At 36.1% G+C, this 27,180-nt stretch overlaps 1 protein-coding gene across 1 annotated transcript in view; it reads left to right on the top strand.

Moving 5' to 3' along the window:
* Window positions 1–6,726: 6,726 nt before the first annotated feature.
* Window positions 6,727–27,180, top strand: part of csf1ra (colony stimulating factor 1 receptor, a) — a 53,555-nt gene continuing 33,101 nt past the window's right edge. The window contains exons 1-10 of the mRNA XM_056471679.1: window positions 6,727–6,951; window positions 9,232–9,431; window positions 15,055–15,336; window positions 15,437–15,724; window positions 17,553–17,689; window positions 19,131–19,293; window positions 20,989–21,190; window positions 21,717–21,832; window positions 22,953–23,064; window positions 26,117–26,304. Coding sequence (XP_056327654.1) covers window positions 9,380–9,431; window positions 15,055–15,336; window positions 15,437–15,724; window positions 17,553–17,689; window positions 19,131–19,293; window positions 20,989–21,190; window positions 21,717–21,832; window positions 22,953–23,064; window positions 26,117–26,304 — 1,540 coding nt within the window. The 5' untranslated portion in view covers window positions 6,727–6,951; window positions 9,232–9,379. The remainder of the gene's footprint in view (window positions 6,952–9,231; window positions 9,432–15,054; window positions 15,337–15,436; window positions 15,725–17,552; window positions 17,690–19,130; window positions 19,294–20,988; window positions 21,191–21,716; window positions 21,833–22,952; window positions 23,065–26,116; window positions 26,305–27,180) is intronic.

Raw genomic sequence — 27,180 nt, 5'->3', positions numbered from 1 at the left:
TGGGAGAATTGGAGAGATGAGACGCAGGCGGCCTCCAAACATAAATAAAAGAAATAAATAAAACAAAACAACTTATTCTATTGGCCCAACCTCTACTCTGACTATACAAAAAGAAAAATATATCAATATTGAAAAGAAAATATTCACGTCTCTGACGCACTACCTTACCTACACTAAGATAACAGAAAAACAGCAGATGGAGCTCGCCCCTTACCTAGTGTGTCTATCAAAAGTGATAGTCAAAGCCTACGTGTGCACAATATATGTCGCGCGACATTCTTACCTGTCCTACTTTCCAACCTCAGATGCGCGTTAATTTGACGGTGGACAAATGGAGAATAGTCAAAAAAGGACCAACACAATCTTAGGGCAATTCGTAACTTTTTGATTTAGTGGCTAATTCGTACGATCTAATTCATACAATATAGTACGATTTGCTCATCCCCCAATGACGGTTGGGTTTAGGGGTGGGGTTGGGTGCCACGCCTCCTTTTTTTTAATTTTTTTTTAGGGCTTTTTACCTTTATTTTGACAGGACAGTAGAGAGAATTGACAGGAAAGTGTGGGGAGCAGAGAGAGGGGAACGATCGGCACAGGACCTCGAGGCAGGAATCGAATCCAGGTCACCGCGAACACCAGAGTGCATGTGTCGGTGCACTTTCCACTACGCCATAGGCACTGACCCACACCTCCTTTTTAAAATTGTACAATTTCGTACGACTGAACTCACAAGAATTCGTACGAATTAGCCACTAAACTGGCAAAACGTAAAATACTTACGTTTTCTCATGAGATCAGGCTGAAAAGGACATATATCAAACTGTAACACACACTAAACAGATTGCACTGATTCACTGACACACAACACAGAAATTCAAAAGTGTCCCGGGCCTCGAGAGTAGCGTCCTGTCACGTCTTTTATGCCACGGTGGCAGCAGCTGGATTGGAAAATACAAAATAAAGATCAGATTTGATAGACGAGACCCACAGAACCATTATGATTTTTACACTCTGTTGAATTCTGTGAAAAACCTCACACCTGAGCAATGCATGTGACTTCATTTTCCATAGGAGAGCCGTCTTTAAGCTGCCATTCCCAAAAAAGTTTTATATATATATATATATATATATATATATATATATATATATATATATATATATATATATATATATATATATTATTACATAACTTTCAGTAGTTCAGCACTTTCTCCTTCTGTCATTGCACTGTTTTTGATGTTTGTATTGGGGGTTTTTACCAAAATCTGGTTCAATTCCATATCAACAGCTTCTTTAGACATATTATTCCCAGGAAAAAACAAAAACATGATGTGTTCAGTACTTATTTCCCCCACTGTACATCAGAGTACAGTTGAAGTCAGAATTATCAGCCCCTCTGAATTATTAGCCCCCGTTTATTTTTTCCCCAATTTCTGTTAAATGGAGATATGTTTTCAACACATTTCTAAACATAATAGTTTTAATAACTCATTTCTAATAACTGATTTAATTTATCTTTGTCAGGATGACAGTAAATAATATTTGACTAGATATTTTACAAGACACTTAAAGTGACATTAAAAGGCTTAACTAGGTTAATTAGGTTAAAGTTAGGATAATTAGGCAAGTTATTGTATAAGGATGATTTGTTCTGTAGACAAAATATAGCTTAAAGGGGGATAATAATTTTGACCTTAAAATGTTTTTTAAAAAATTTTAAACTGCTTTCATTCTAGCCGAAATAAAACAAAAAAGACTTTCTCCTGAAGAAAAAATATTATCAGACATACTGTGAAAATTTCCTTACTCTGTTAAACATAATTTGGAAAATATTTAAGAAAGAAAAAAAATTCAAAGCGGGGCTAATACTTCTGACTTCAACTGTATATGCTATACGTCCTCATGTGCTCTTAAAGGACCATATGTGAAGGTTTAGGCTTCAACCAGACCAGTTTCTCTATTCTTTTTATTAAATGCAGTATTATAAACTGCGGAAGGCAAAGCTACAATCAGCATATACTGTACATTAGTTCTTATGCATACGGTACACAGTTTAAAATCAATCATCAAATGTTGATCAGCACAGAAATGAGATGTTTTTAGATATTAGCTTTTAAATAAATAGTTTTTGTATACAGTATTGCATATTTCTTTTCTCTAGTCAGGCAGCAGCCTGTGACATTTGTTTTTTAACTTTTTATGTAAAAATCCTTGTAGCAAACTTGCACTTTAATGTTTATGAGCAATCGAACATAATACACACATGTGATTTTAGTTTCTATTTTTGGTTTCGTTCTGTAAAGGGATTCGACACAGAACACAAGACCGATGGTGTTTTTCTTCTTTAGGATAGATTGTGCAGCTTTTATTTTTCTCCCCTTTGGTATTGTTGTCCTTTTTTCCACTCATTATTTTTTGCAGCATAGAGAATCGATGTCTCTTTCATAATAAAAGTACATCTGAATCACTCACGGTACATTAGAATCAGTCATTTAGCAAATGTTTTTCATCCAGAGCGTTTTACTCTAGCATTTAACCAGTTCTAGTACAAAATCAGTCCAGTCTTTGAGTACGAACAAGCTTTATTTTAATGCAAACACTTAATAATAATAGTTTGAGAGGATGTTAATGAAGGCTTCGTCTTGTTTGTTTGTCTTGTTTATTCTCAAATATAACACTTGTTATTTGTATGTATGCACAAAGCCTTATTAAATTGCACATTTCGATACAGTATATCACTTAGTAAGTAAAGTCACTCTAAGGTACCAAAGCTTTATGTATGTTTACGAGTATATTTTTGTATAGATATTTTGTACATTGGACTTTTACACATACTATGTACGATAAACAATAAAAACTGTGATAAAGCCTTTTATCGTCTGCTTGCTGTTGTTTTAGCCACAGAGCAACACTGGAGATGTTGCTCTTTCATGGCTTGAGAAGCTAAACGGAGATGTTAGTAATGCTTTACAGTACCAATTTGGTCAACAACAGAGTTCAGCCAGAGTTCATTTGCTCTTAGTGTCATTAAAGTCTCTGAGAATCATAAAGAGAACTTGTGTTCATTTCTTAATGGTTTATTGTAGCTCATACATCATCATTAATGTTATGACTCTTAAAGGAACACTACACCTTTTTTGAAAATATTATAAATACGCCTTATTTTTTAACTCATTCAGCCAAACTCTGGGTCTGGAAGGAGCCCTTTTAGCTTAGCTTAGCATAGATCATTGAATCGGATTAGACCATTAGCATCTCACTTTAAAAATGACCAAAGAGTTGTAATATTTAAAGCTCTGCTCTTTTGAAGTTTTTGATTGGCTGAAAGGATTTTAAAAAAGTGTTTCTATTAGTAAATTTTATAGTGTTTTTGAACCATGCTATTGTATTATACTGTATGTACTGTATATATTATACTGTAGTATTTACATTTATTTATTTTCCTTCAGCGTAATCCCTTTATTCATAAGGGAATGAACCTCCAACTTATCCAGCATAAGTTTTACACAGCGGATGCCCTTCCAGCTGCAACCCACTACTGGGAAACACCCATACACGATCATTCACACACATACACTACGGCCAATTTAGTTTATTCAATTCCCATATAGCGCATGGGTTTAAACTGTTGGGTAAACCGGAGCACCCAGAGGAAACCCATGCGAACAAGGGGAGATCAGCAAATCAGCAACCTTCTTGCTGTGAGGCAACAGTGCTAACCACTGAGCCACGTGTCACCATAGTATTTACAATTCTTTGTTAATGAACGCTATAGCATAACCTACTGTACTAGTAACGATAACGAACTGATAAACTGTAATAAATACCATGGTGTACTTTACAACAGTAAACTAGGGCTCTCTGGAATCCTTGAGTCTGATTGGTTAACCATGGCAGTCCAAAGTATGTTTTTCCAAAGTCTCTTAAGGTATATTCTAGGGTTATTTCCAGATAACAACCACTCAAACTAATAACATCACAAGCTCTCTATGCACTACTATTCATCTTGACCATTACTAATAGTGAGTATACTCATAACATTCAGATGTATTAATGCGTATTACTGATATCACTATCAGTCAAGCGGCCATCTCTATCAGTTAAACGCCATCTTGCGACTAAATAATAAGTAGGTTAGCTTAGGCTGCATTTCTTTCTGCAAGCTTTACGAGTATGTTATTACAGCTCAGATCAGAATTTTGTGTCAGATTGTTTACTTCTGTGGCAAGTAGCTGTGTTAATGTACATCTAGGCGGTTGTTTACAGGTGGTTTAGCTGGCTGACCAGCCTGGTTGGTTTTAGAGGGGTTTTGGCCATTTCCAGGCTGGTTTCCAGCCATTTCCAGCCTGGTCTTTGCTGGTCAGGCTGGAAAATGACCAGCTAAAACCAACTAAAATCAGCCTTGTTTAAGCTGGACATAGCTGGTTTTGGCTGGTCTCCCAGTCTGGCTAGGCTGGTCATCTGCCAGCCTGACCAAAACCCCTCTAAAACCAGGCTGGTTGACCAGCTAAAACCAACCTACCATCCTAGGCTGGTTTGAACAGGATTTTTCAGCAGGGTAGGTGATCGTAATATCCTTGTAGAAAACTATATTAAGACTGAGTGTATAAGTAAGTTTGTTTATATTAGGCTAAAGCCTATATTGCTTTTTAAAAAAATAAAAAGTATTTACCATATATATATATATATATATATATATATATATATATATATATATATATATATATATATATATATATATATATATATATATATATATATATATATATATATATATATATATGTGGCAATACTCGTAGCAAGATAAACAATCAGTATGGTGTCAACAATCCTATTATGTTGCATTATTTCAGCATTTGAAAAAGTAATTTCTAATTTCATCATTCATATTCGTTTGGAGGCCACGCCCCTCCTTGTCACAGAAACTCATGGTGCTGTGAAAACATGATTTGTGCGGGTAAGTTTTATTTATATATATTCAATTTCAGGTATGGGTAATATCTATTCATCAGCTATGTGATCCTTTTAATTGGCGGGCGAACTCGCATTATGCCGCGAGCATTATGTTCGGTATTTTTTGCAATTAACGTTACACAATTCCTCAAGATAATAACAGAGCTACATATCATGTTAAATGAAACATTATACTCAATCAATTTGGAATAAAAGCCAACAAATGTATATTTTTGTATTATGTCATTATATATATATATATATATATATATATATATATATATATATATATATATATATATATATATATATATATATATATATATATATATATATATATCATGTTGAAAAAAGTGTATACAACTACAGTTTTCTTGTTTTGGCACATAAAATATGTCACTAATCAATACACTACCTGACAAAAGACTTGTCACCTATCCAAGTTTTAGGAACAGCAAATAATAACTTGACTTCTAGTTAATCATTTGGTATAAAAGTGGCTTATATGAAGAGCAAAGGCCTCTAGATTTCGCTTATTTGACCAAAATAAAATATGATTTTTAATTATTTCATTAGGACAGTAAAGGTCTGACTTTGCTTTGACAAAAGTCTTGTCACTGAACAGAAATAATGTCCAGTATAGAATATAAAGTCATGCTGCAATGGAAAAAGAATGAATATTGTGTCTGACTCCATCATGAGCTTGGAGGACTGCATCCATACATCTCTGCAATGACTCAAATCACTTATTAATAAAGTCATCTGGAATGGCAAAGAAAGCATTCTTGCAGGACTCCCAGAGTTCATCAAGATACTTTGGATTCATCTTCAATGCCTCCTCCTTCATCTTACCCCAGACATGCTCAACAATGTTCATATCTGGTGACTGGTCTGGCCAATCCTGGAGCACCTTGACCTTCTTTGCTTTCAGGAACTTTGATGTGGAGGCTGAAGTATGAGGAGCGTTAACCTGCTGAAGAATTTGCCCTCTCCTGTGGTTTGTAATGTAATGGGCAGCTCAAATGTCTTGATACCTCAGGCTGTTGATGTAGCCATCCGCTCTGCAGATCTCTCGCATGCCCCCATATTGAATGGAACCCCAAACCATGATTTTTGCAACACCAAACTTGACTGATTTCTATGAGAATCTTGGGTCCATGCAGGTTCCAGTAGGTCTTCTACAGTATCTGTGATGATTGGGATGCAGTTCAACAGATGATTCAGCAGAAAAATCGACCTTCTGCCACTTTTCCAAATGATCAACTTGACGTTATTATTTGTTGCTCTTACAGCTGGGATCGTCGACAAGACTTTTGTCAGGCAGTGTAATAAAAAAAATTGTGGCAACCAAATAGGCCATTAGAAATAATCATTAGTGTTTACCCCTGTATAAGTCTAAAATTTAATCCATAATCTGTAAAGGTCTTGAAAAGTTCTTAAAATGTCTTAAATTTGACTTAATTAAACCTGCAGAAACCCAGAACTTCAAGTGAACTTAAATCAAGCGGATTGAACATAAAACAATTAGGTTTTCCTCATAACTTGTGTTTCAACTCATTTTATATAAGTAATTTAAATAAAAAACAGCATATGTAATTTTTTAAATGCAGTTGTTCTGTATTTCCCTTATCGAGCCCTCTCCATCTCAGAAAAACAAAACACAAAAAGAGCCTGAAAGTGAGCAGAATCGATTATGTGTCTGGCTAGTCAGCAAACGCAGTGTTTCTTGATGTGGTCTCAAAGGGAGCTGTTGATGGGCTGTTTTTCACATGTAAACACCGATGCTCTGCTCTGTGATCATGAGTCTGTCTGAACACTGGCTGGTTTTGTTCGCGGCGCTCCAGTGCTCGGGATCACATTTGTTTCACTTGAGGAGCGCGATGTCGACGGAAAACCCAAAGCATCATGGGAGGAGTGTGACGGTTTGAGACCTGCTCTGCTTCAGACATCAGATCAGCCGCTGAAGATCTGGAGCGCTGAGGATTTACTCACACTCAGGTAAATAAAACATGCTTTGCTTTGCGTTTTGGGGTTGTAAACAAAAGATTTGCTTAGTTTGTGCTTTTGCTTTTATTTTTTACAAAACAAATTTCTAAACTTTGTTTGTAAATGGGAAAAATCAGTGAGTTATTCTATAAAGAATGACATCGTATAAGAGACGAGTTCATATAATGAATGACATTTATGTTGGACACTATATATATAAATAAATAAATATATATATATATATATATATATATATATATATATATATATATATATATATATATCAACATTTAGTCATTTAGCAGACGCTTTTATCCAAAGCGACTTACAAATGAGGACAAGGAAGCAATTTACACAACAATAAGAGCAGCAGTGAACAAGTGCTATAGACAAGTTTCAGGTGTGTAAAGTCTAAGAAGCAAAGCATTAGAAAATTTATTTATTTATTTTTTTTTTTTTGAGAGAGAGAGAGAGAGAGGCAGTTACAGATTAGGAAGGAAAGTGGAGACTAAATAGATGAGTTTTTAGTCGTTTTTTGAAGACAGCAAGTGACTCTATATTATATATATATAATTTTTATTATACAATTTTACCTCTTAATAAAGAATCATTTACCTGCATGAAGATAATTTAGTTTTTCTAGAAATATGTTTAAATGGTTTATTTATGTTATATATGTTCGCTTTTCTTTGTCTTTTAATGATAAACTCATTTAATTTTAATGTGTTTATATATATATATATATATATATATATATAATAATATATATATAATGTGTTCATATATATATATATGAAGAGTTTAGATGCAATAACCTTTAAAATGTTGAAAAATTTGAAATTTCCTTCAAAAACGAGCATTTTTCGAAACCTACTATATTCATGTTCAATTATTTGACTTTACAGATGATGAAAATACCATATTTATTGACATAAAAGTAAATTTACTGAACCTACCAACAAGAGCCTGAGAAAATGCTCATTTTAGTACCAAAGTTTAGATGGCATTTAGAGGTTTTTGCATCTGAACTCTTCATACATACAGTTGAAGTCAGAATTATTCGCCTCAATTCGGGTTTTTTTCTTTTTAAAATATTTTCCAAATGATGTTTAACAGAGCAAGGAAATTTTCACAGTATGTCTGATAATATTTTTTCTTCTGGAGAAAGTCTGATTTGTTTTATTTCGGCTAGGATAAAAGCAGGTTTTTTATTTTTTACAAAATATTTTAAGGTCAGTATTATTAGCCCCTTTAAGCTATATATTTTTTCCCGATAGTCTACAGAACAAACCATAATTATACAATAGCTTGCTTAATTAATCTAACCTGCCTGGTTAACCTAATTAACCTAATTAAGCCTTTAAATGTCACTTTAAGCTGTGTAGAAGTGTCTTGAAAAATATCTATGCAAGGTAATAATAATAATAAATAACAATAACATATTTTGGTGTCACGGTGGCGCAATGGGTCGCCTCACAGCAAGAAGGTCACTGGTTCAAGCCCCGGCTGGGTCTGTTGGCATTTCTGTGTGGAGTTTGCATGTTCTCCCCGTGTTGGTGTGGGTTTCCGACCTGTGCTCCGCTTTCCCCCACAGTCCAGGCACATGCGGTACAGGTGAATTGGATGAACTAAATTGGCCGTAGTGTATGAGTGTGAACGTGAGAGTGTGTATGTGGGTTTCCCAGTACTGGGTTGCAGCTGGAAGACATCTGCTGCGTAAAACATATGCTGGAATAATTGACGGTTCATTTCACTGTGGCGACCTCTGAAATAGAGACTAAGCCGAAGAAATATGAATGAAGGAATGAATGTTTTAACATGCTTATTATTGGTTCCAGGAAACTTTTTTTTTTATTTATTTATTTTTTTTTTTGCATAATTGGATATTTTAACTTTTTTTAAACACATTTAATAATTATGTTTTATTATTATTATTATTATTATTATTATTATTATTATTATTAATATTATTACTATATTAGTAGTAGTAGTAGTAGTAGTAGTATTATTATTATTATTATTATTATTATTATTATTATTATTATTATTATTATTAATAGTATTGTTATTATTATTAATAATATTATTAATATTATTGTTATTTGTTTTAATATTATTATTATTTGTTTATTGTTATTATTATTAATAATAATATTGTTATTATTATTATTATTATTGTTATTTGTTTTAAAATTATTATTATTTGTTTATTATTATTATTATTATTATTAATAATAATATTGTTATTATTATTATTATTAATATTATTGTTGTTATTGTTGTTAATTCCAGAATTATTTCTCCCATCAGCTGATTTCTCGCTGTTGCCACATCCTGTGAGACTGAAATGAGAAGTCTATACTGAAGGAGCGAAGGATCAGTCTGTATTTCCTCTGAGACGCCGAAGACTGCTAAACTGTTGAGCAGGAGCGGCTCTGAGATGTTCTTCACGCTCCTATTGCTCATCGGGATCCTGTTCGGTCAAGTTCAGGGTAAGAATATCAGCAATAATCTTACTGTAAACCTGCAAGAAGATCTCAGGGGTTTATTCTCTGATGGGGGCTCATAGTTTACCCAAAAATATCATTTACTCACCCTTGACTTGTTTCAAACCTTTGTGAGTTTCTTTCTTCTGTTAAACACAAAAGAAGATATTTTGAAGAATGTTGGAAACCGGTAACTATTAGCTTCCATTTGTTTTTCCTACAATGGAAGTCAGTGGTTACAGCATTTTTCCTTTCTTCTTTTGTGCTCAACAGTAGAAACAATAGAAAGAAACCACTTGAAGGAGAGTACTGTAAATAGTGAGTAAATCTTGATTTTTGGGTGAACTATCCCTTTAAGAGTCACAGCAACAAAATGATGCTTTAAACATTCTCTGAATTAGTTTTATTATGATCATGTGTGAAACTGTTTCTCTTTCTGTTTTTGTACGCGTGACTGTGTCAGTCAAATGACACATGTGCAGATCAAATGTTCTGGGATGAATGAACTGACCTGAACCTAAACCTAGCCTAAACCCGATTGAGTCCTGATTTTTAAAATATAGTTTTATACACTGAGCAAATGTAAAACTTCAATTTTATATGTTTGCTTAACATATAAAAGCTTTACATTTTAAAGTTTTATATGTTGAGCAAAATAATTGTCATTTATATTATATTATGCAAATATTTTCCCAGAGATGGGTTGCAGATGGAAGGGAATTTGCTGCGTAACCATGTGCTGGATAAGCTGGCGGTTCATTCGCTGTGGCGACCCCAGATTAATAAAGAAAATTAATGAATGAATTATGCAAATATTATGCAAATTTTAATGTTATATAAACCTTCTGAAAGTAGTAACATAGAAACAGGATAGATGAACGTTCAACTAAAGCATTTCAGAAATGAAGCATTGTATAATTGATGCATAAATAATGTTTTTCTTTTTGAAAAATGGTATTAAAGACCAGAAAACTTCAAATTTGCTTAAATTTGCTGACAAAAGACAGGTCGGAAATCAAAAGGATATTAGATACTTAATAATTACTAAAAATATGATTATTTTGACTCAGAAATTACTAGTAAATTTATACAAAATACAGTTGAAGTCAGAATTATTAGCCCCCCTTGAATTTTTTTCTATTTTAAATATTTTCCAAATGATGTTTAATAGAGCAAGGAAATTTTCACAGTATGTCTGATAATATTTTTTCTTCTGTAGAAAGTCTTATTTGTTTTATTTCGGCTAGAATAAAAGCAGTTTTTAACTTTTTTTTAAACAATTTTAAGGACAAAATTATTAGCCCCTTTATTTTTTCTCGATAGTCTACAAAACAAACCATCATTATACAATAACTTGCCTAATTACCATAACCTGCCTAATTAACCTAATTAACCTGGTTAATCCTTTAAATGTCACTTTAAGCTGTATAGAAGTGTCTTGAAAAATATCTGGTAAGATATACCTAAAAATTACTAAAAATTAATACGATTATTTTAACTCAGAAATTACTAGTACATTTAGCTAATAATTATTAAGAAATGGCGATTAACATTTAAATTAAAGAGAAATTTGGGAGTAAAAAAATAAATCATATTTTTACTAATCTTTCTTTTATGCACATGTTCATAAATGTTACTTTTTGTTTGCGTTTAAATGAATCTGAAGCGATTCTTGATCTGGTTCTTGTTCACTGCAGGCATTAAAATGTTGAATTTGACATTGAAATTAAAGTATTATCAGGGCTGTATTGTGATAATGTGGTGCTGATATTAATGTTGAATTATCGTTTATTGTCATTTATGAGTGCTGTGAATAAATCTGTAAACATTTAAGGAGAGGTCATTTGTCATCATGCGACTAGCGCTGATGGAGAGCGGTTTACAGTAGTTCATTTGATATCAGTCAGATCATTATAAATATTGAAATATTGTTTGGGCGCAGCCATTTGAATCATTTTGACTCGAGACTTCCAGTCTCATTCACTTCCATTTATTTTTAGAGGTTAAAAACAGCTCGTTTTGCTGCTTGGTGTTGCAAACTGATATTTTCTTATTATATTATTCCTCTTTGTCTGTATTGTCATGCAAACACTTGTTTGTAGAGTAAATAGTGTGACCGTTTTCTGCCGTTTATTATTCCTAGTCATTTCTCCCATAGACAGCTGAATCGGAAGTTCTAAAACAATCGCAAAAATGAGCGACCTTCCGCATTGAAGAATAAGGTCAATATACTGATACACTTTTCTGCTTGTGGGAAAAGTTGTTTGTTTGAGCATTGGTTTATTATGTAACTTACTCATCACCACCTGCATATGGCTGTGTTAACGTGGCTATCTGTGTAACAAAAGATGTGTAGATGACGGTAATTCAAAATACAGACATATTACCTCTATAAATTAATGAAATACGGTAGTTTACTGTAAAAATGAGGAGTTACTTTTACAGTTTGTACCGTATTTTTAACGGTAAAATACTGGCAACCAAATTTTACAGATCTATTTTTTACAGTGCACTTCATTCAGATCAGTTTATGAATTTCCAGTAAATGTATCATCTTCATTTAGGATTTTAGTTTTTTTTTTTAAATATTACTGAGGATGAAAATGACATTTTTTTCTTCTTGTGGTAAATTAGATGATGTATTGATTTGTTTTTGAGAAGGTTGTGGCCGTGGTAGACAGAGACACAGTTTCTTGGGGGTTTATTGTTAGACAGGCAGATGTTAATCATTTGTGTGTGCAAGTGTGTGTGTGTGTGCGTGTGTGTGAGGATAGCAGAAGTGAGAGCAGGATCAGGATGTCTAGTGTGATTTCGCAGTGCAGATTACTGATTCCTCATCATGTTCTCTAAACACACACTCACACACACACACACTCACACACACACACACACACACACACACACACACACACACACACACACACACGCACACACACACACACACACACACACACACACACACACACACACACCACTTTCATTTCTCCTCATTTTTCATCCCTCACTTCAACACATTCACATCAGAGAGCTGGAGTAATGCGTTGTGTTTCGGTTTTAAAGAAGTGTGTCACATCTGATCAGTCTTGTAAATTTAAAGGTAAATTACCAAAGGATATTTACTATCTATTTGATTTTATAGTTTTATGCAAATCAGAAAGGAACTAGATGACCATGGTGATTGGTTTGAGGTTTCTCTGTACTTTCATTCATTCATCTATTCATTCATTCATTTTCTTTTCGGCATAGTCTTTTTATTAATCAGGGGTCGCCACAGTGGAATGACCCGCCAACTTATCCAGCATATGTTTTATGCAGAGGATGCCCCTCCAGCTGCAACCCATCACTGGGAAACACCCATACACACTCATTCACACTCATACACTACGAACAATTTAGTTTATTCAATTCATAGTGCGTGTGTTTGGACTGTGGGGGAAACCGGAGCACCTGGAGGAAACCCATGCAAACACGGAGAGAACATGCAAACTCCACACAGAAATGCCAACTGACCCAGCTGAGGCTGTAACCACCGATCTTCTTGCTGTAGAGTATGCACCACCGCACCGCCCTTCTCTGTAGAGTATGCAATATGCAGTGTGAACTATGCAGTGTGAGCAGTGTAGAGTATGCAGTGTGTGCAGTGTAGAGTATGCAGTGTGTGCAGTGTAGAGTATGCAGTGTGTGCAGTGTAGAGTATGCAGTGTGTGCAGTGTAGAGTATGCAGTGTGCAGTGTGGAGTATGCAGTGTGAGCAGTGTAGAGTATGCAGTGTGTGCAGTGTAGAGTATGCAGTGTGCAGTGTGGAGTATGCAGTGTGAGCAGTGTAGAGTATGCAGTGTGAGCAGTGTAGAGTGTGCAGTGTGTGCAGTATGTAGTGTGCAGTGTAGAGTGTGCAGTATGGAGTGTGCGGTGTGTAGTGTAGAGTATGTAGTTTGTAGTGTACAGTGTGCAGTGTGAGCAGTGTAGAGTATGCAGTGTGCAGTGTAGAGTATGCAGAGTGCAGTGTAGAGTATGTAGTGTGCAGTGTAGAGTATGCAGTGTGAGCAGTGTAGAGTATGCAGTGTGCACTGTAGAGTATGTAGTGTGCAGTGTAGAGTATGCAGTGTGAGCAGTGTAGAGTATGCAGTGTGCAGTGTAGAGTATGCAGAGTGCAGTGTAGAGTATGTAGTGTGCAGTGTAGAGTATGCAGTGTGTGGAGTGAGCAGTGTAGAGCATGCAGTGTGTTCAGTATGGAGTGTGCAGTGTGTAGAGTATGGAGTGTACAGTGTGAGCAGTGTAGAGTATGCAGTGTGCAGTGTAGAGTATGTAGTGTGCAGTGTAGAGTATGCAGTGTGAGCAGTGTAGAGTATGCAGTGAGCAGTGTAGAGTATGTAGTGTGCAGTGTAGAGTATGCAGTGTGCAGTGTAGAGTATGCAGTGTGTGGAGTGAGCAGTGTGAGCAGTGTAGAGCATACAGTTTGTGTAGTATGAAGTGTGCAATGTGCGGTGTGTAGTGCAGAGTATGTAGTTTGTAGTGTACAGTGTGAAGTGTGAGCAGTGTAGAGTATGGAGTGTGCAGTGTAGAGTATGCAGTGTGTGCAGTGTGGAGTGTGCAGTGTGAGCAGTGTAGAGCATGCAGTGTGTGCAGCATGGAGTGTACAGTGTACAGTGTGAGCAGTGTAGAGTATGTAGTGTGCAGTGTAGAGTATGTAGTGTGCAGTGTAGAGTATACAGTGTGTGCAGTGTGGAGTGTGCAGTGTAGAGTATACAGTGTGTGCAGTGTGGAGTGTGCAGTGTAGAGTATACAGTGTGTGCAGTGTGGAGTGTGCAGTGTGAGCAGTGTAGAGTATGTAGTGTGCAGTGTAGAGTATGTAGTGTGCAGTGTAGAGTATGCAATACAATGTATCCAAAAAATGCGGGGAAAAAAGTAAAAAATAAATGACGCTGTCCAAAAACACCTTAAGAATTGTATTATTTCAACTCATTTTAACCAAGTAGTTTCAACAAGCAGCAAAAGTCATTTTTTAAGTGTGTAGTACAGTATATAGCTTGCCGTATATACTACATAGCATATAGCACACATATCAATTTGTCACATTTATTTATAAAGTGCTTTATGTCATTGTTTCAAATCAGTTTTCCAGGAAAAGGGAAAAAGTGTAACCAATTTAAACCTTAGTTTGATCTGTGGCAGAAGACAGAAGTGTCATCTTTCAGTTGGGAAACCAAGAATCTAAAATGATTGAATTTGATGTGGTTTTTCCAGATGAAGGAGTTTCAGTAACTATTGGTGAAATTGCTGAAATTTATCTATTATGAAATGTAAGGAGATTTGTGTATATGAGAGTTCAAGAGAGCATTCCAAATGTCCCTACTCTGAGTCATAATAAAGCCACTGTTACAATATTATGCGAATGCAAAGCGAAATTGAAACCAGTTCCTGAAAAATCCAAATAAGGTGGTTTTTAATTTACAAACAATACATATACTACTGAAACTGTCAGGTATGCTCACTCTTTGGATGTCATCAATCTGGCAACCTGGATGTGCATTAAACCCGAGCAGAATAGGCCAAATCCGATATTTTAAATCGCAATACTTAGTTCAACCACTAGTTGTCAATCATACTTTGTTCTGTGTTTTGATCATCAGGTTGGTCTGAACCGCGGATCAGACTGAACTCTGGAGCTCTGGCCGGCACAGATGTGATCCTGGACTCCGGATCTCCCCTTCAGCTGGTCTGTGAGGGCGACGGTCCAGTGACATTTCTTCCCCGTCTTGCCAAACACAAGCGCTACATATCCAAAGAAGCGGGGAAAATCCGGACTTTCCGTGTGGAAAAGGCAACGGTGGACTTCACAGGAACATACAAGTGCGTCTATATGAATGAAAATGATTCAAACTCGTCGTCTTCAGTTCATGTGTTTGTCAGGGGTGAGTGACCTTTTAACTTCTCCTTCTGAGTTCCACACTTGCAGAAGCACATCATGATGTTAATGATAATGTTCTTTAACCTCATCTGTGTTTGTTACAGATTCTCGAGTTCTCTTTGTTTCTCCGAGTACGTCTCTGCGTTATGTGCGGAAAGAAGGCGAAGATCTGTTGCTCCCATGTCTTCTGACGGACCCGGAGGCCACAGACTTCACATTTCGCATGGACAACGGCTCAGCAGCGCCCTACGGCATGAACGTCACCTTCGACCCTAGAAAGGGTGTCCTGATCCGCAACGTTCATCCTGGATTTAACGCCGACTACATTTGCAGTGCTAGAATCGGAGGAGCTGAGAAAGTGTCAAAGATATTCTCGATAAACGTCATTCAACGTGAGTTTTCAACTCCAAATTTTAAACGAACACTCCATTTTTCCTAAAAATAGGTTCATATTTTAAGTCACCCCTGCTGAAAAATCCAGCTTAAACCAGTCTAGGCTGGTTGGCTGGTTTTAGCTGGTTGACCAGCCTGGTTTTAGAGGGGTTTTGGCCATTTCCAGGCTGGTTTCCAGGTCTTAGCTGGTCAGGCTGGAAAATGACCAGCTAAAACCAGCTAAAACCATCTTGACCCGCCTGATTTAAGCTGGACATAGCTGGTTTTGGCTGGGCTCCCAGGTCAAGCTGGTTTTAGCTGGTCATTTTCCAGCTTGACCAGCTAAGACCAGGCTGGAAATGTCTGGAAACCAGCCTGGAAATGGCCAAAACCCCTCTAAAACCAGGCTGGTCAACCAGCTAAAACCAACCAACCAACCAGCCTAGGCTGGTTTAAGCTGTTTTTTTCAGTAGGGACCTAGAGTCAAACATTTGAGTTTTACCATTTTTCAGCCCATTCAGCTGATCTCCAGGTCTAGCTGCGGCATTTTTAGCTTATCTTAGCATAGATCATTGAATAGGATTAGACCATTAGCATCTCCCTCAAAGAAGCACTTTTAGCTTAACTTTGTATAGATCATTGAATCGGGTTAGAACATTAGCATCTTACTCTAAGGAGCAATTTAGCTTAGCTTAGCATAGATCATTGAATCGGATTAGACCATTAGCATCTTGCTCAAAAATGACCAAAGAGTTTCGATAATACAATTGCAGCTGTATCATGGCTGCAGCAGGCACAATGGTCATGCAGCACTTGAGAAATATTCACTAGTACCAAGCTCTACACTTAAGATTGGTGCTGGGGATTATTTTCTGCTGATGCATAATATTATTGTACCTGCTGAAGCCATGATACGGCAGCAAAGTTTCCTGATTATTTTGCTAGAATGAGAGCATAGTTCCTAGCATTTCATTTTGCCATTGGTTTTAGTACATGATGTAACTAAACAATAGCTTTAAATAGTAATATTATCAAAAATTTTTGGTCATTTTGGAGAAAGATGCTAATGGTCTAATCCGATTCAATGATCTATGCTAAGCTAAGCTAAAAGAGTGCCCGCTAGATCCAGAAATCCACTGAGTGGACTGAACAATGCTAAAACTCAACCGTTTAACTCAAGGGAGTTGAATTTTAAAATTAAAAAAGTGAAGTGTTCCTGTAAGATTTCAATGGTTTTAACATTTTGTGATTTAACAAACTTCTTTATTGAAATCTCAAAATTACAGAATGCTCAATTTTAAATGAAAGTTATATATCATGGCTTCCTGAGCTGGAATTGATGACTAGTTAAAGGGAGAATTCACCCAACATTGAACACTCATTTTGCATATGATGCTACAAGCTTGACATCCCTATTTTTGCTCCATCAGGTTGAATTTTAAGTGTCAGTTTGCTTATTTTTCTCCATAGATACTCAATCAGGTTCCAGTCTGGGCTCTGGCTGGCCCACTCAAGCGCATTCACGGATTTGTCCCACAGTCCAAATTCTTCATCTTTATTTCTATAGTGCTTTTTACAATGCAGATTGTGTCAAAACAGCCTAACATAGATAAAGAAAAGAGAGTAAAAGCCATAATATTTTAAATTGGGGAACATTCCAGCAATTCAGGTAAACAGGAAAGTAGTGTAGAATGCTGGGGTAGTTCTACTTAAATCTTTTTCTCAATCCTGACTAGTTTCCCTGTCCCTGCTGCTGAAATTTGAAGCAAGATACAGTAATTAAAAACTGCACCATACTTCCTTTACTATAATCTTTATTGTATTATTCGTTTCTTTGTTTGGATTCAGGGTTACGTTTTCCACCATATGTGTACCTGAAGAGGAACGAGTATGTAAAACTGGTTGGGGAGAGACTTCAGATCAGTTGTACGACAAATAATCCAAACTTTTACTACAACGTCACATGGACACACTCCTCAAGAACGGTATGAGCTTTTTTTGTGAAGTAATTGTATATAGTCATCTCATTATTGACTCTTCAGAACAATAAAAAACTGTTGTAGTTGTAAAATAAATAGAGAGATTAATTGGATATTTTTTAGATATATTTCAAAATTTGTTTCAGCAAAAATACATTACATTGATTCAAGTGACAGTAAAAATATTTAGGAATTTAGCTAAATATTTATATTCCAAATAAATGCTGTTCTTCTGAACACTCCACTTAAAATCTTTTAAATATAAAGTGTATAAAGATTCCTGGGAGAAAGATTTAGGCATTCAAATTACCAATGAGGACTGGGAAAAGTCTGTCAAGGTCATAAATACATGTTCTATTAACTCCAGACATCAACTAATCCAATATAAAGTAGTACATCGGCTTCATTATTCTAGGGTTAAACTTAATAAATTCTACCCCTCCATTTCCTCTAAATGTAACAAATGTGAATCTGCGGAGGGCTCTTTAGGACATCTTTTTTGGTCATGCCCAAAACTTTTGAGTTTTGGAGCGAAATTTTCAACTTCTACTCTGAGGCTTATTCTTGTGACCTTGCCCCTGATCCAGCAATCGCTGTTTTTGGTTGGTCTGACTCACTTCATGGGTTTAGTCATCAAATTAAAAAAGCTGTTCAATATGGAATGGTGTTAGCTAAAAAAATTATTCTTTATTTATGGAAAAAGCCATCAAAAACACTTTTTAAATCCTGGCTTTTACAACTCTCTACCACTTTACATTTAGAGAGGCTAAGACACAATCTTTCTGATAACATTGCCGGCTTTGAAGCCACCTGGAAACCCTTTCTTAATTATTTATCAAATGCCCAGGATAACAGTTTAAAGGTATAACCCTGTTATCATCTGTAAGATCACCATTTTGCCTGCGCCCACTAGCCTAGACATAAATACGTAACATTGTTGACCCATGTATAATATTGGAGGAACTGGTGTAAAAATGGTTTAAAATCTTTTTTTTTTTTTTTTTCTGTCTTATTTATTTATTTATTTATTTATTTATTTATTCGTTGCTTCTGTTTTGTCTTTATAATCGTTGTTGCTTTCTGTATCGCTCCGTGTTGTTATAAGAAAATAAAATATAATATTCAAAAAAAATATATAAAAAGTATGAATTGTTTTCAACAATAATCAACACTAAATAATTTCTGAAGGATGTTTTCACACTGAAGACTGTAGTGATGATGCTGAAAATTCAGCTTTGAATCAGAAGAATACATAATATTTTAGTATTATAATATATTTTATAATTATATTTAATATGTTAAAATAGGACACGCTTATTCTAAATTAAAAATATATATATTTCACAATTTTTTATGCATTTTTAATCACTCAAATGCAGATTTGGTGCACAGAAGAGACTTATTTTGAGCATCTAGGATAACTGATGTATTTGTCTTTGTTTATTAGCTGCCCAAAGCAGAAGAGAGATCAACAATGGAGGGCGACCGTTTAGCCATCGAGAGCATCCTGACCATCCCGTCTGTTCAGCGGTCGGACACTGGGAACATCACCTGTACGGGTCAGAATGAAGCCGGGGCAAACAGCTCCACCACACAGCTGCTGGTTGTAGGTAAGAAGCGGAGACGATTGTTGACGTTTGTTTCCTTTAAAGAGGACCTATTATGCAAACATCACTTGATGGGTTTAAACACAATTGTGTGGCAACAATGTGGCACACTTTGATTGACATTCTCCCTTTGTACGTGTCGTCAGAGGGGGAAAGCTCCACCTATTTGTGACGATCTTGCCATCATTAGCATAGACAGCCCTGAGTGAGAAGCAGCCGTCTGCCATTCGTGTTTCAACTGTAGTCTCCATAGTCGACCTTCTTCTGAGCCACTTCTTTTGACATTTTCAGTTTTGTACACACATAACTTTAGTCCTGTTTTATATCTGTCGCTATGCTCACACAGCTCCGCACTCTTTTAAAAATCTCATTTGAATTTAAAGCGACAGTCACCAAAACGGCATAATAGGGATCAAAGCCTGAAAGGGGGCAGTGGTATTTTAATTTGCAGTGTATTCTGAGCTGATACTTCACATACACACATAGATTTATTGTACATCTTGTAAAAATGGGCATAATAGGCCCCCTTTAAATTTACAAATGCAAAGTTACATACTGTGTGCATAACCAAAAAACATTTGTTGACTTTTGGTCCAAATGCATGGAGTACATTCCAACTCCAACACACTCCAATTCAACCTGATGTCTTTTTTGCTAGAGAACTTTAAGATTTATTTTTTACTGTAAACATTGCTTCCGCACTCCTCTTTCTTCTGTAAATAGAGAATAAGATAATGCAAAGGGATGTGTTGTTCTGTTACTGTCATAAAGAAATACAACAAAGGCTCAATTTGAAAACGTAGCCCAATATACATTTCTGGAGATCGCCAATTATGTAGGCAGAGCAACGCATGATTGCATTTCGTCTTTAAAACGAACGCTACAGGGGCGGTATGATGGCGTTCCTTTTCATGCTCACCAGCTGACCGCTTACCTACATATGGACTGCTTTTCTGCTGTTGCCAGTTTGTGTGATGTGTAGCAGAGTTGACTGCAATGACGGGGTTCAAATCCGGTGAAGAACGGTTCCAGAAAGCAGGTAAAGCAAAAAAATCTAATAACTAAGTAAAGAACAGGGTGAGAATATGGTAAAATCTAAAAACATGGTAAAAATCAGGTGGCCGCAAGGGCTGTTCTTTTTCTAGGTTGCTTTTGAAAACACTATCGGGTTGGGTTTATGGAAGTGGGTGGGCGCTGGTCAATCAGTGCTTTTGAAAACAATATCGGTTAGGGTTAGGAAAAGGGGTGATTGGGTCAATCAGTGCTTTTGAAAACAATATCGGTTAGGGTTAGGGAAGGGTGTGATTGGGTCAATCAGTGCTTTTGAAAACACAGTCGGTCAGTCTGTCAGTCAGTCAACAGCGGCCTCTGGTGGATTTACGCAAGAACAGCATTCGCGAGAGAAATTTGAGATCTGAAAAAGCATACACAACCTCTGGCGGATTCATGAAAACAAAACCTGCTAAAAAATGTACGTCCTGGGACGTATTTGGCGCTCTCCTGAAATGTATATAGGGCTACATTTTCAGAATGAGCCTGAGTTGAAGAAATGTATGTTTCCTCTTTTATCCCTGATTAGGGAATTTAAACTGGAAAAGTGACAAATGTCTTCTGATGTTGTGAATTGTATCACTTTGCAATAAAAGCTTAAATAAATAAAGTAATAAATCTACTATTGCACTTGTTGTTTTGTGACAGACGAGCCGTACATTCGACTTTCACCGAAGCTCTCGTCTAAACTCACGCACCGTGGTCTGTCCATCGAGGTGAGCGAAGGAGACGATGTGGATCTCGGGGTTTTGATCGAAGCGTATCCTCCTCTGACTTCACACAAGTGGGACACGCCCACATCCCTTAATGCCTCACTCCAAGAGAACAGGTTTTACAACCATAATGACAGGTCAGTTCAAACCATTCATGCATACATTCATTTTCCTTCAGCTTAGTCTCTCTATTCATCAGGGGTCGCCACAGCGGAATGAACCGCCAACTTATCCAGCATATGTTTTACGAAGTGGATGCCCTTCCAGCTACTGAGAAACACACTCACACACTACGGCCAATTTAGTTTATTCAACTCCCCTATAGCGCATGCGTTTGGACTGTGGGGGAAACCGGAGCACCCGGAGGAAACCCACGCAAACACAGGGAGAACATGCAAACTCCACACAGAAATGTCAACTGACCCAGCAGGGACTCGAACCAACAACCTTCTTGCTGTGAGACAAGAGTGCTAACTGTTAAGCAACCATGCTGCCTTAATAAATCCACTGAATAATTTTTTTTTAGGGTACAAGACAATGTCTAAATTTTGTACCAACATGAATAAATGACTACACATAGTCAGATGTGGTTATTAACTATGACAAGCGAGATGAATGTAGCATAGACTAATAAATGTGAGCTCATCGTGGTGAATTTTGCAGGTACGAGGCACTGCTGTTCCTCAAGAGACTGAACTTCGAGGAGATCGGCCAATACACGCTCAATGTCAAGAACAGCATGAAAAATGCCTCCATTACTTTTGATATTAAAATGTACAGTAAGTACAGTTTACTTCTGTTTATATACAGGTGAAGTCAGAATTATTAGCCCCCCTGATTAATTAGCCCCTCTGTTTATTTTTTTTCCCCAATTTCTGTTTAACAGAGAGAAGATTTTTTATAACACATTTCTAAACATAATAGTTTTAATAACTCATCTCTAATAACTGATTTATTTTATCTTTGCCATGATGACAGTAAATAATATTCAAGACACTTCTATACAGCTTAAAGTGACATTTAAAGGCTTTACTAGGTTAATTAGGGTAGCTAAGCAGGTTATGGTAATTAGGCAAGTTATTGTATAATGATGGTTTATTCTGTAGACTATCTGTAGGCTAATAATTTTGACCTTAAAATGGTGCTTAAAAAATTAAAACTGCTTTTATTCTAGCCGAAATAAAACAAATAAGACTTTCTCAAGAAGAAAAAATATTATCAGACATACTGTGAAAATTTCCTTGCTCTGTTAAACATTATATGGGAAATATTTAAAAAAGAAAAAAATTTAAAGGGGGGCTAATAATTCTGACTTCAACTGTATATACATTACAAATTAAGGCTGTGCGATACTTGGAAAATATTCGATATTGTTGTTAAGTATCATGATAATGATATTTCTCTTGATATAACATTTACTAGAAAAATGCTAGTTTAATTAGCTATGATTTTAAATCACTTGTTTATTGAATGGTATTATAATAAACATGTTAAAGATATTTTCCAGAATTAATTCAGACAAAAAATGTGGATCTGAAAATTAACGTCAGAAAAATTTCATAAGGCCTGTTGTTTGTGATTGTATGTGTATTGCAAATGCAAAATAAAAAGATAAAACGTGGAACTAATAAATATCTGTACATCAGTATTAATGGTAAAATGTAGAATATCGGTCTATTAGTTACTGTATTTACTAACATCAAGTATGGCATTTATTAATCATAATTCAACATTTACTAATACTTGTTAATTGTGTTAGTAAAAACTTTAACTAATGGGTCATTATTTTAATGTTACCGTATTAGTGTTGCCGACTGAGCTGAACAGTATTAAACCCATATCCTTTCTGCGAAGCAACAGAAACGCCTCTGAAATACTAAATCTGATTGTGTTTGACAGCGAAGCCCGTTGCGAGGGTGAAATGGGAGAACGTCACCACTCTGTCCTGTCGATCTTATGGATATCCAGCTCCCAGCATCCTCTGGTACCAGTGCACAGGAATCAGAACCACGTACGTCTTCATATATACTATATCTATACACACATAAACACACATTTTTATTATACAGATACACAAGTTACAGGAGTAGACGATTAAACAAACATATGTAACATACATGTCAGCCAACTATACCACGACCACACACACACACACACACACACACACACACACACACACACACACACACACACACACACACACACACACATATTTATTATACAGATGTTTTTAAGATTTTAAAAACACTTACACAGTTTGAAAATGAAAACAGCATATTGCATTGATCACACATTGGTCAATTTAAGAAATATTTTAAACCTGATTTCAATAGTGCCATGAGCTCCTACAACATTAATGCTTTTGGCTAAAAAATTGCAAAATTGTCAGCTATTTTACTGTAACTTTTTAAGGTAACGATGTTGACAGCAGGTAACAGAATTGACAGTTAAAGAGAACTTGTGTGTTTAGGTTTAGTTGCATGTAATTATGTAATTCATTGTAATTACTGAAGTAATGAATCATATGTAACTACGTCAACTTAAACTAAAGTGTTACCCAGAACTATTGGAGGACTATTGGAAGAAATATTGATATGATTTTAAAACATAGTGAAAACTTCTTTTATTCTAGCCAAAATAAAACAAATAAGACTTTCTACAGAAGAAAAAATATTATAGGAAATACTGTGAAAATTTCCTTGCTCTGTTAAACATTTGGGAAATATTTCAGAAAGAAAACAAAAATTCACAGTAGGGCAAATAATTTTGACTTTATCTGTGTGCGTGTGTGTGTGTATGTATATATATATATATATGTGTGTGTGTGTGTGTGTGTGTGTGTGTGTGTGTATATATATATATACACACACACACAGTTGAAGTCAGAATTATTAGCCCCCTTTGAATTTTTTATTTTCTTTTTTAAATATTTCCCAAATTATTTTTAACAGAGCAATGAAATTTTCACAGTATGTCTGATAATATTTTTTCTTCTTGAGAAAGTCTTATTTGTTTTATTTTGTCTAGAATAAAAGCAGTTTTTAATTTTTTAAACACCATTTTAAGGTCAATATTATTAGCCCCTTTAAGCTTTATTTTTTCTCGATAGTCTCCAGAACAAACCATTGTTATACAATAACTTACCCAATTACCCTAACCTCCCTAGTTACCCTAATTAACCTAGTTAAGCCTTTAAATGTCACTTTAAGCTGTATAGAAGTGTCTTGAAAAATATCTAGTCAAATATTATTTACTGTCATCATGGCAAAGATAAAATAAATCAGTGATTAGAGATGAGTTATTAAAACTATTATGTTTAGAAATGTGTTGAAGAAATCTTCTCTCCATTAAACAAAAATTGGGGAGAAAAATAAATAAGGGGGCGAATAATTCAGGGGGGCTAATAATTTTGACCTTAACTGTATATATGATACTGTTATCCAGTGGTAGATCACACTCTTTATGCCAGATAAATAAGATCCAGCCCCGGACGCCAGATCTTGTCAAAAAATATCTGTTTCTCTGGGTATCTGGACAAGTCAGCAGAGTTTCCCAAACCTGATAACCAGTATTCAACTAAATTAACAGTCTCCTATCAATATAAGAGTTGACTGAGAAATCCAGAGAGGAGCAGAAGCAGGAGACAAAGTCATAATGATAAAGAGCAGAGTTTAATAAATAATCTTTAATAAATCCAACAAGTGTTATTATACCACAAGCAACAGCAATGGAAAATTACGCAACCCAGGCTCATTCTGAGAACGTAGTCCCGGGGACGTTTCTGAAGACCGCGAAATACGTCCCGGGAGGTACGTATTTGTGCAGTTTTTGTTTTCGCGAAGTCTCAAAAATGCACACACTCGTATTCAGGGTGAGTCGTACGTGAGAGAGGATTTGCACATTCTCATTCAGGATGAACTCGTGAATTTTAAACATTCAAAACTTTTTGTACACTCTTATATATTTGCAAATGGTGTTTTGCATTTGTGAAACGTATTTTATGAAAATGTATTTTTATTTTGTGCATGTGAATTGTTTTTGTAAGTATAAATAAATATTTTACGTACGTGAATTTGGCTACGCATGTGTACATCGTGTCTTTTGCGTGAATTATTATTGAGTCTAATCTCTCTCCATAGATGATTGACCGTGCGACCGGCAAATCGGCTGACCCACCCTCCTCCGTCCCTAAACCCAACCAACGACGATTCACAAAAGCCGTCCAGAAAAAGAAAAGCCCTCGTCTGATTTTTACCACGTTTTCGGATTTCGTCCACATTCTCACCCTGTGACGAACTTGTTCGCTTCATTTTTTAGATTTTGTTTTTGTTTTCTTACCTGATTTCTGGAACCGCTCTTCCCCGGACTCGGACCCGGTCGCCGACGTAGTCGTGGTCAGCCCCTCTCTGCGTCTCGAGTCCGCCAGAGTACACGAAGATCTAACTGGACAAACTGGTTGCAGCGGGAAAGCCATCCACATAGAGGCGAGCGCCGAAAGGAACGGCGTCACACCGCCCTGCAGCGTTCGCTTAAAAAATGAAATGCAGCCGTACGGACCCCCGGCTACGTAATTCGCGGTCTCCAGAAACGTCCATGGGACTGTTCTCAGAATGAGCCTGGGTTGAAATTACTGCATCACAACATTGTCCAGAGACAATACAGACCATAAAATGGAGACATTCTCTTACCTCTTACTCATGAAAACAAGTGTCGCTTGAATCCACACAGTCGTAAGATCATAACAATATGGAAAAATGAAATAATAATAATAAATCAATAATTATAGAAGAATAGTAATAATAAAATATAAAACAACCAAATGACAAATAATAAATCATGATCTAAGCATAAATAACATGATATAATTATATAAATGACTAATGATCATATGATTAAATAAAGTAATTAAATGAAGAATAAATGAATATAAACAAATGAAAGATAAAACACAACACTGTTGCTTTCTTGAAACAACACACACATAAGTTTACTACAAGGATTTTCAGATCCTTAGTTAGATTCTTCCCCTGTCTCCTAATTGCCTGTGTTTATGTGTCGAACAGCTGTCCTGAAAACACCACAGATCTGCAGCCGATCCAGACGCAGACGGTGGAGTTCCAGAAGGAGAGTTTCGGGGCTGTTGGAGTGGAAAGTGTTCTGACCGTGGGCCCCAACCAAAGGATGACCGTTGTCTGTGTGGCCTTTAACCTGGTCGGTCAGGGCAGTGACACCTTCTCCATGGACGTCTCTGGTACTGAAGCTTACTAGACAGTTTATATAAGCTCATCCTTCTTGGTCATTGTCAGTCAGAATTATTAGCCCTCCTGAATTATTAACCTCCCTGTATATTTCTGTTTATTGGGAAGAAAAAAAGAAAAAAATGTTCAACACATTTCTAAATAAAACAGTTTTAATAACTCATTTTAATAATTCATTTCTTTTATCTTTGCTATGATGGCAGTATATAATATTTGGCTAGATATTATTCAAGCTTAAAATGACATTTAAATGCTTAAAGAGCCCCTATTATGGGTTTTTGAAAGAGACCTTCGATGCAGTGTGTAACACAGCACTAAGTGAATGAAAACATCCAGCTGAGGATTAAATCTGTAAGTGCACTGTGTTTAAAACTATCGATTCTTCAGCAAAATAGTTGACTCAGAGTCGAATAAACGAATCGAGTAGGGTTCGGATCTTTTGTTTGATCGCATCGACGTCGATACGGTACATCACCAAATATATACTTCCAGTTCCTGTACAACATCCAAGCGCTTTCACTTCAGACTCTAGTGGAGGCGCGGGGGATCACGGGACTGATCATGACGCTAAGATGACGATCACTGACAGATGGAGATTCGGCTGCGGGGAATAAAGGGTTAAAGGTTATTTTCACAACAACACCACAGTATTGCCAACGTAGTGCTGTGTTTGCTCTTGTCATTTTTCTGATGATTGATACAATAACCTACACTGCAACGAGGGATTCGTCGGCTGTTTGCTATTGAAGGAGCAGCAGAGACTATGGGACTTTGTCAGACTATGACAGGGATTCTGCCAGTAAGTTTTACAGTTCATATGGACCAGTTTCTTCTTCCTCCGGATCATAACATGTAAGTGTCATTAAAAT

Source organism: Danio aesculapii, chromosome 14 (genome assembly GCF_903798145.1).
Source record: "Danio aesculapii chromosome 14, fDanAes4.1, whole genome shotgun sequence".
NCBI lineage: Eukaryota > Metazoa > Chordata > Actinopteri > Cypriniformes > Danionidae > Danio > Danio aesculapii.
This window is presented reverse-complemented; position numbering and strand designations above follow the sequence as displayed.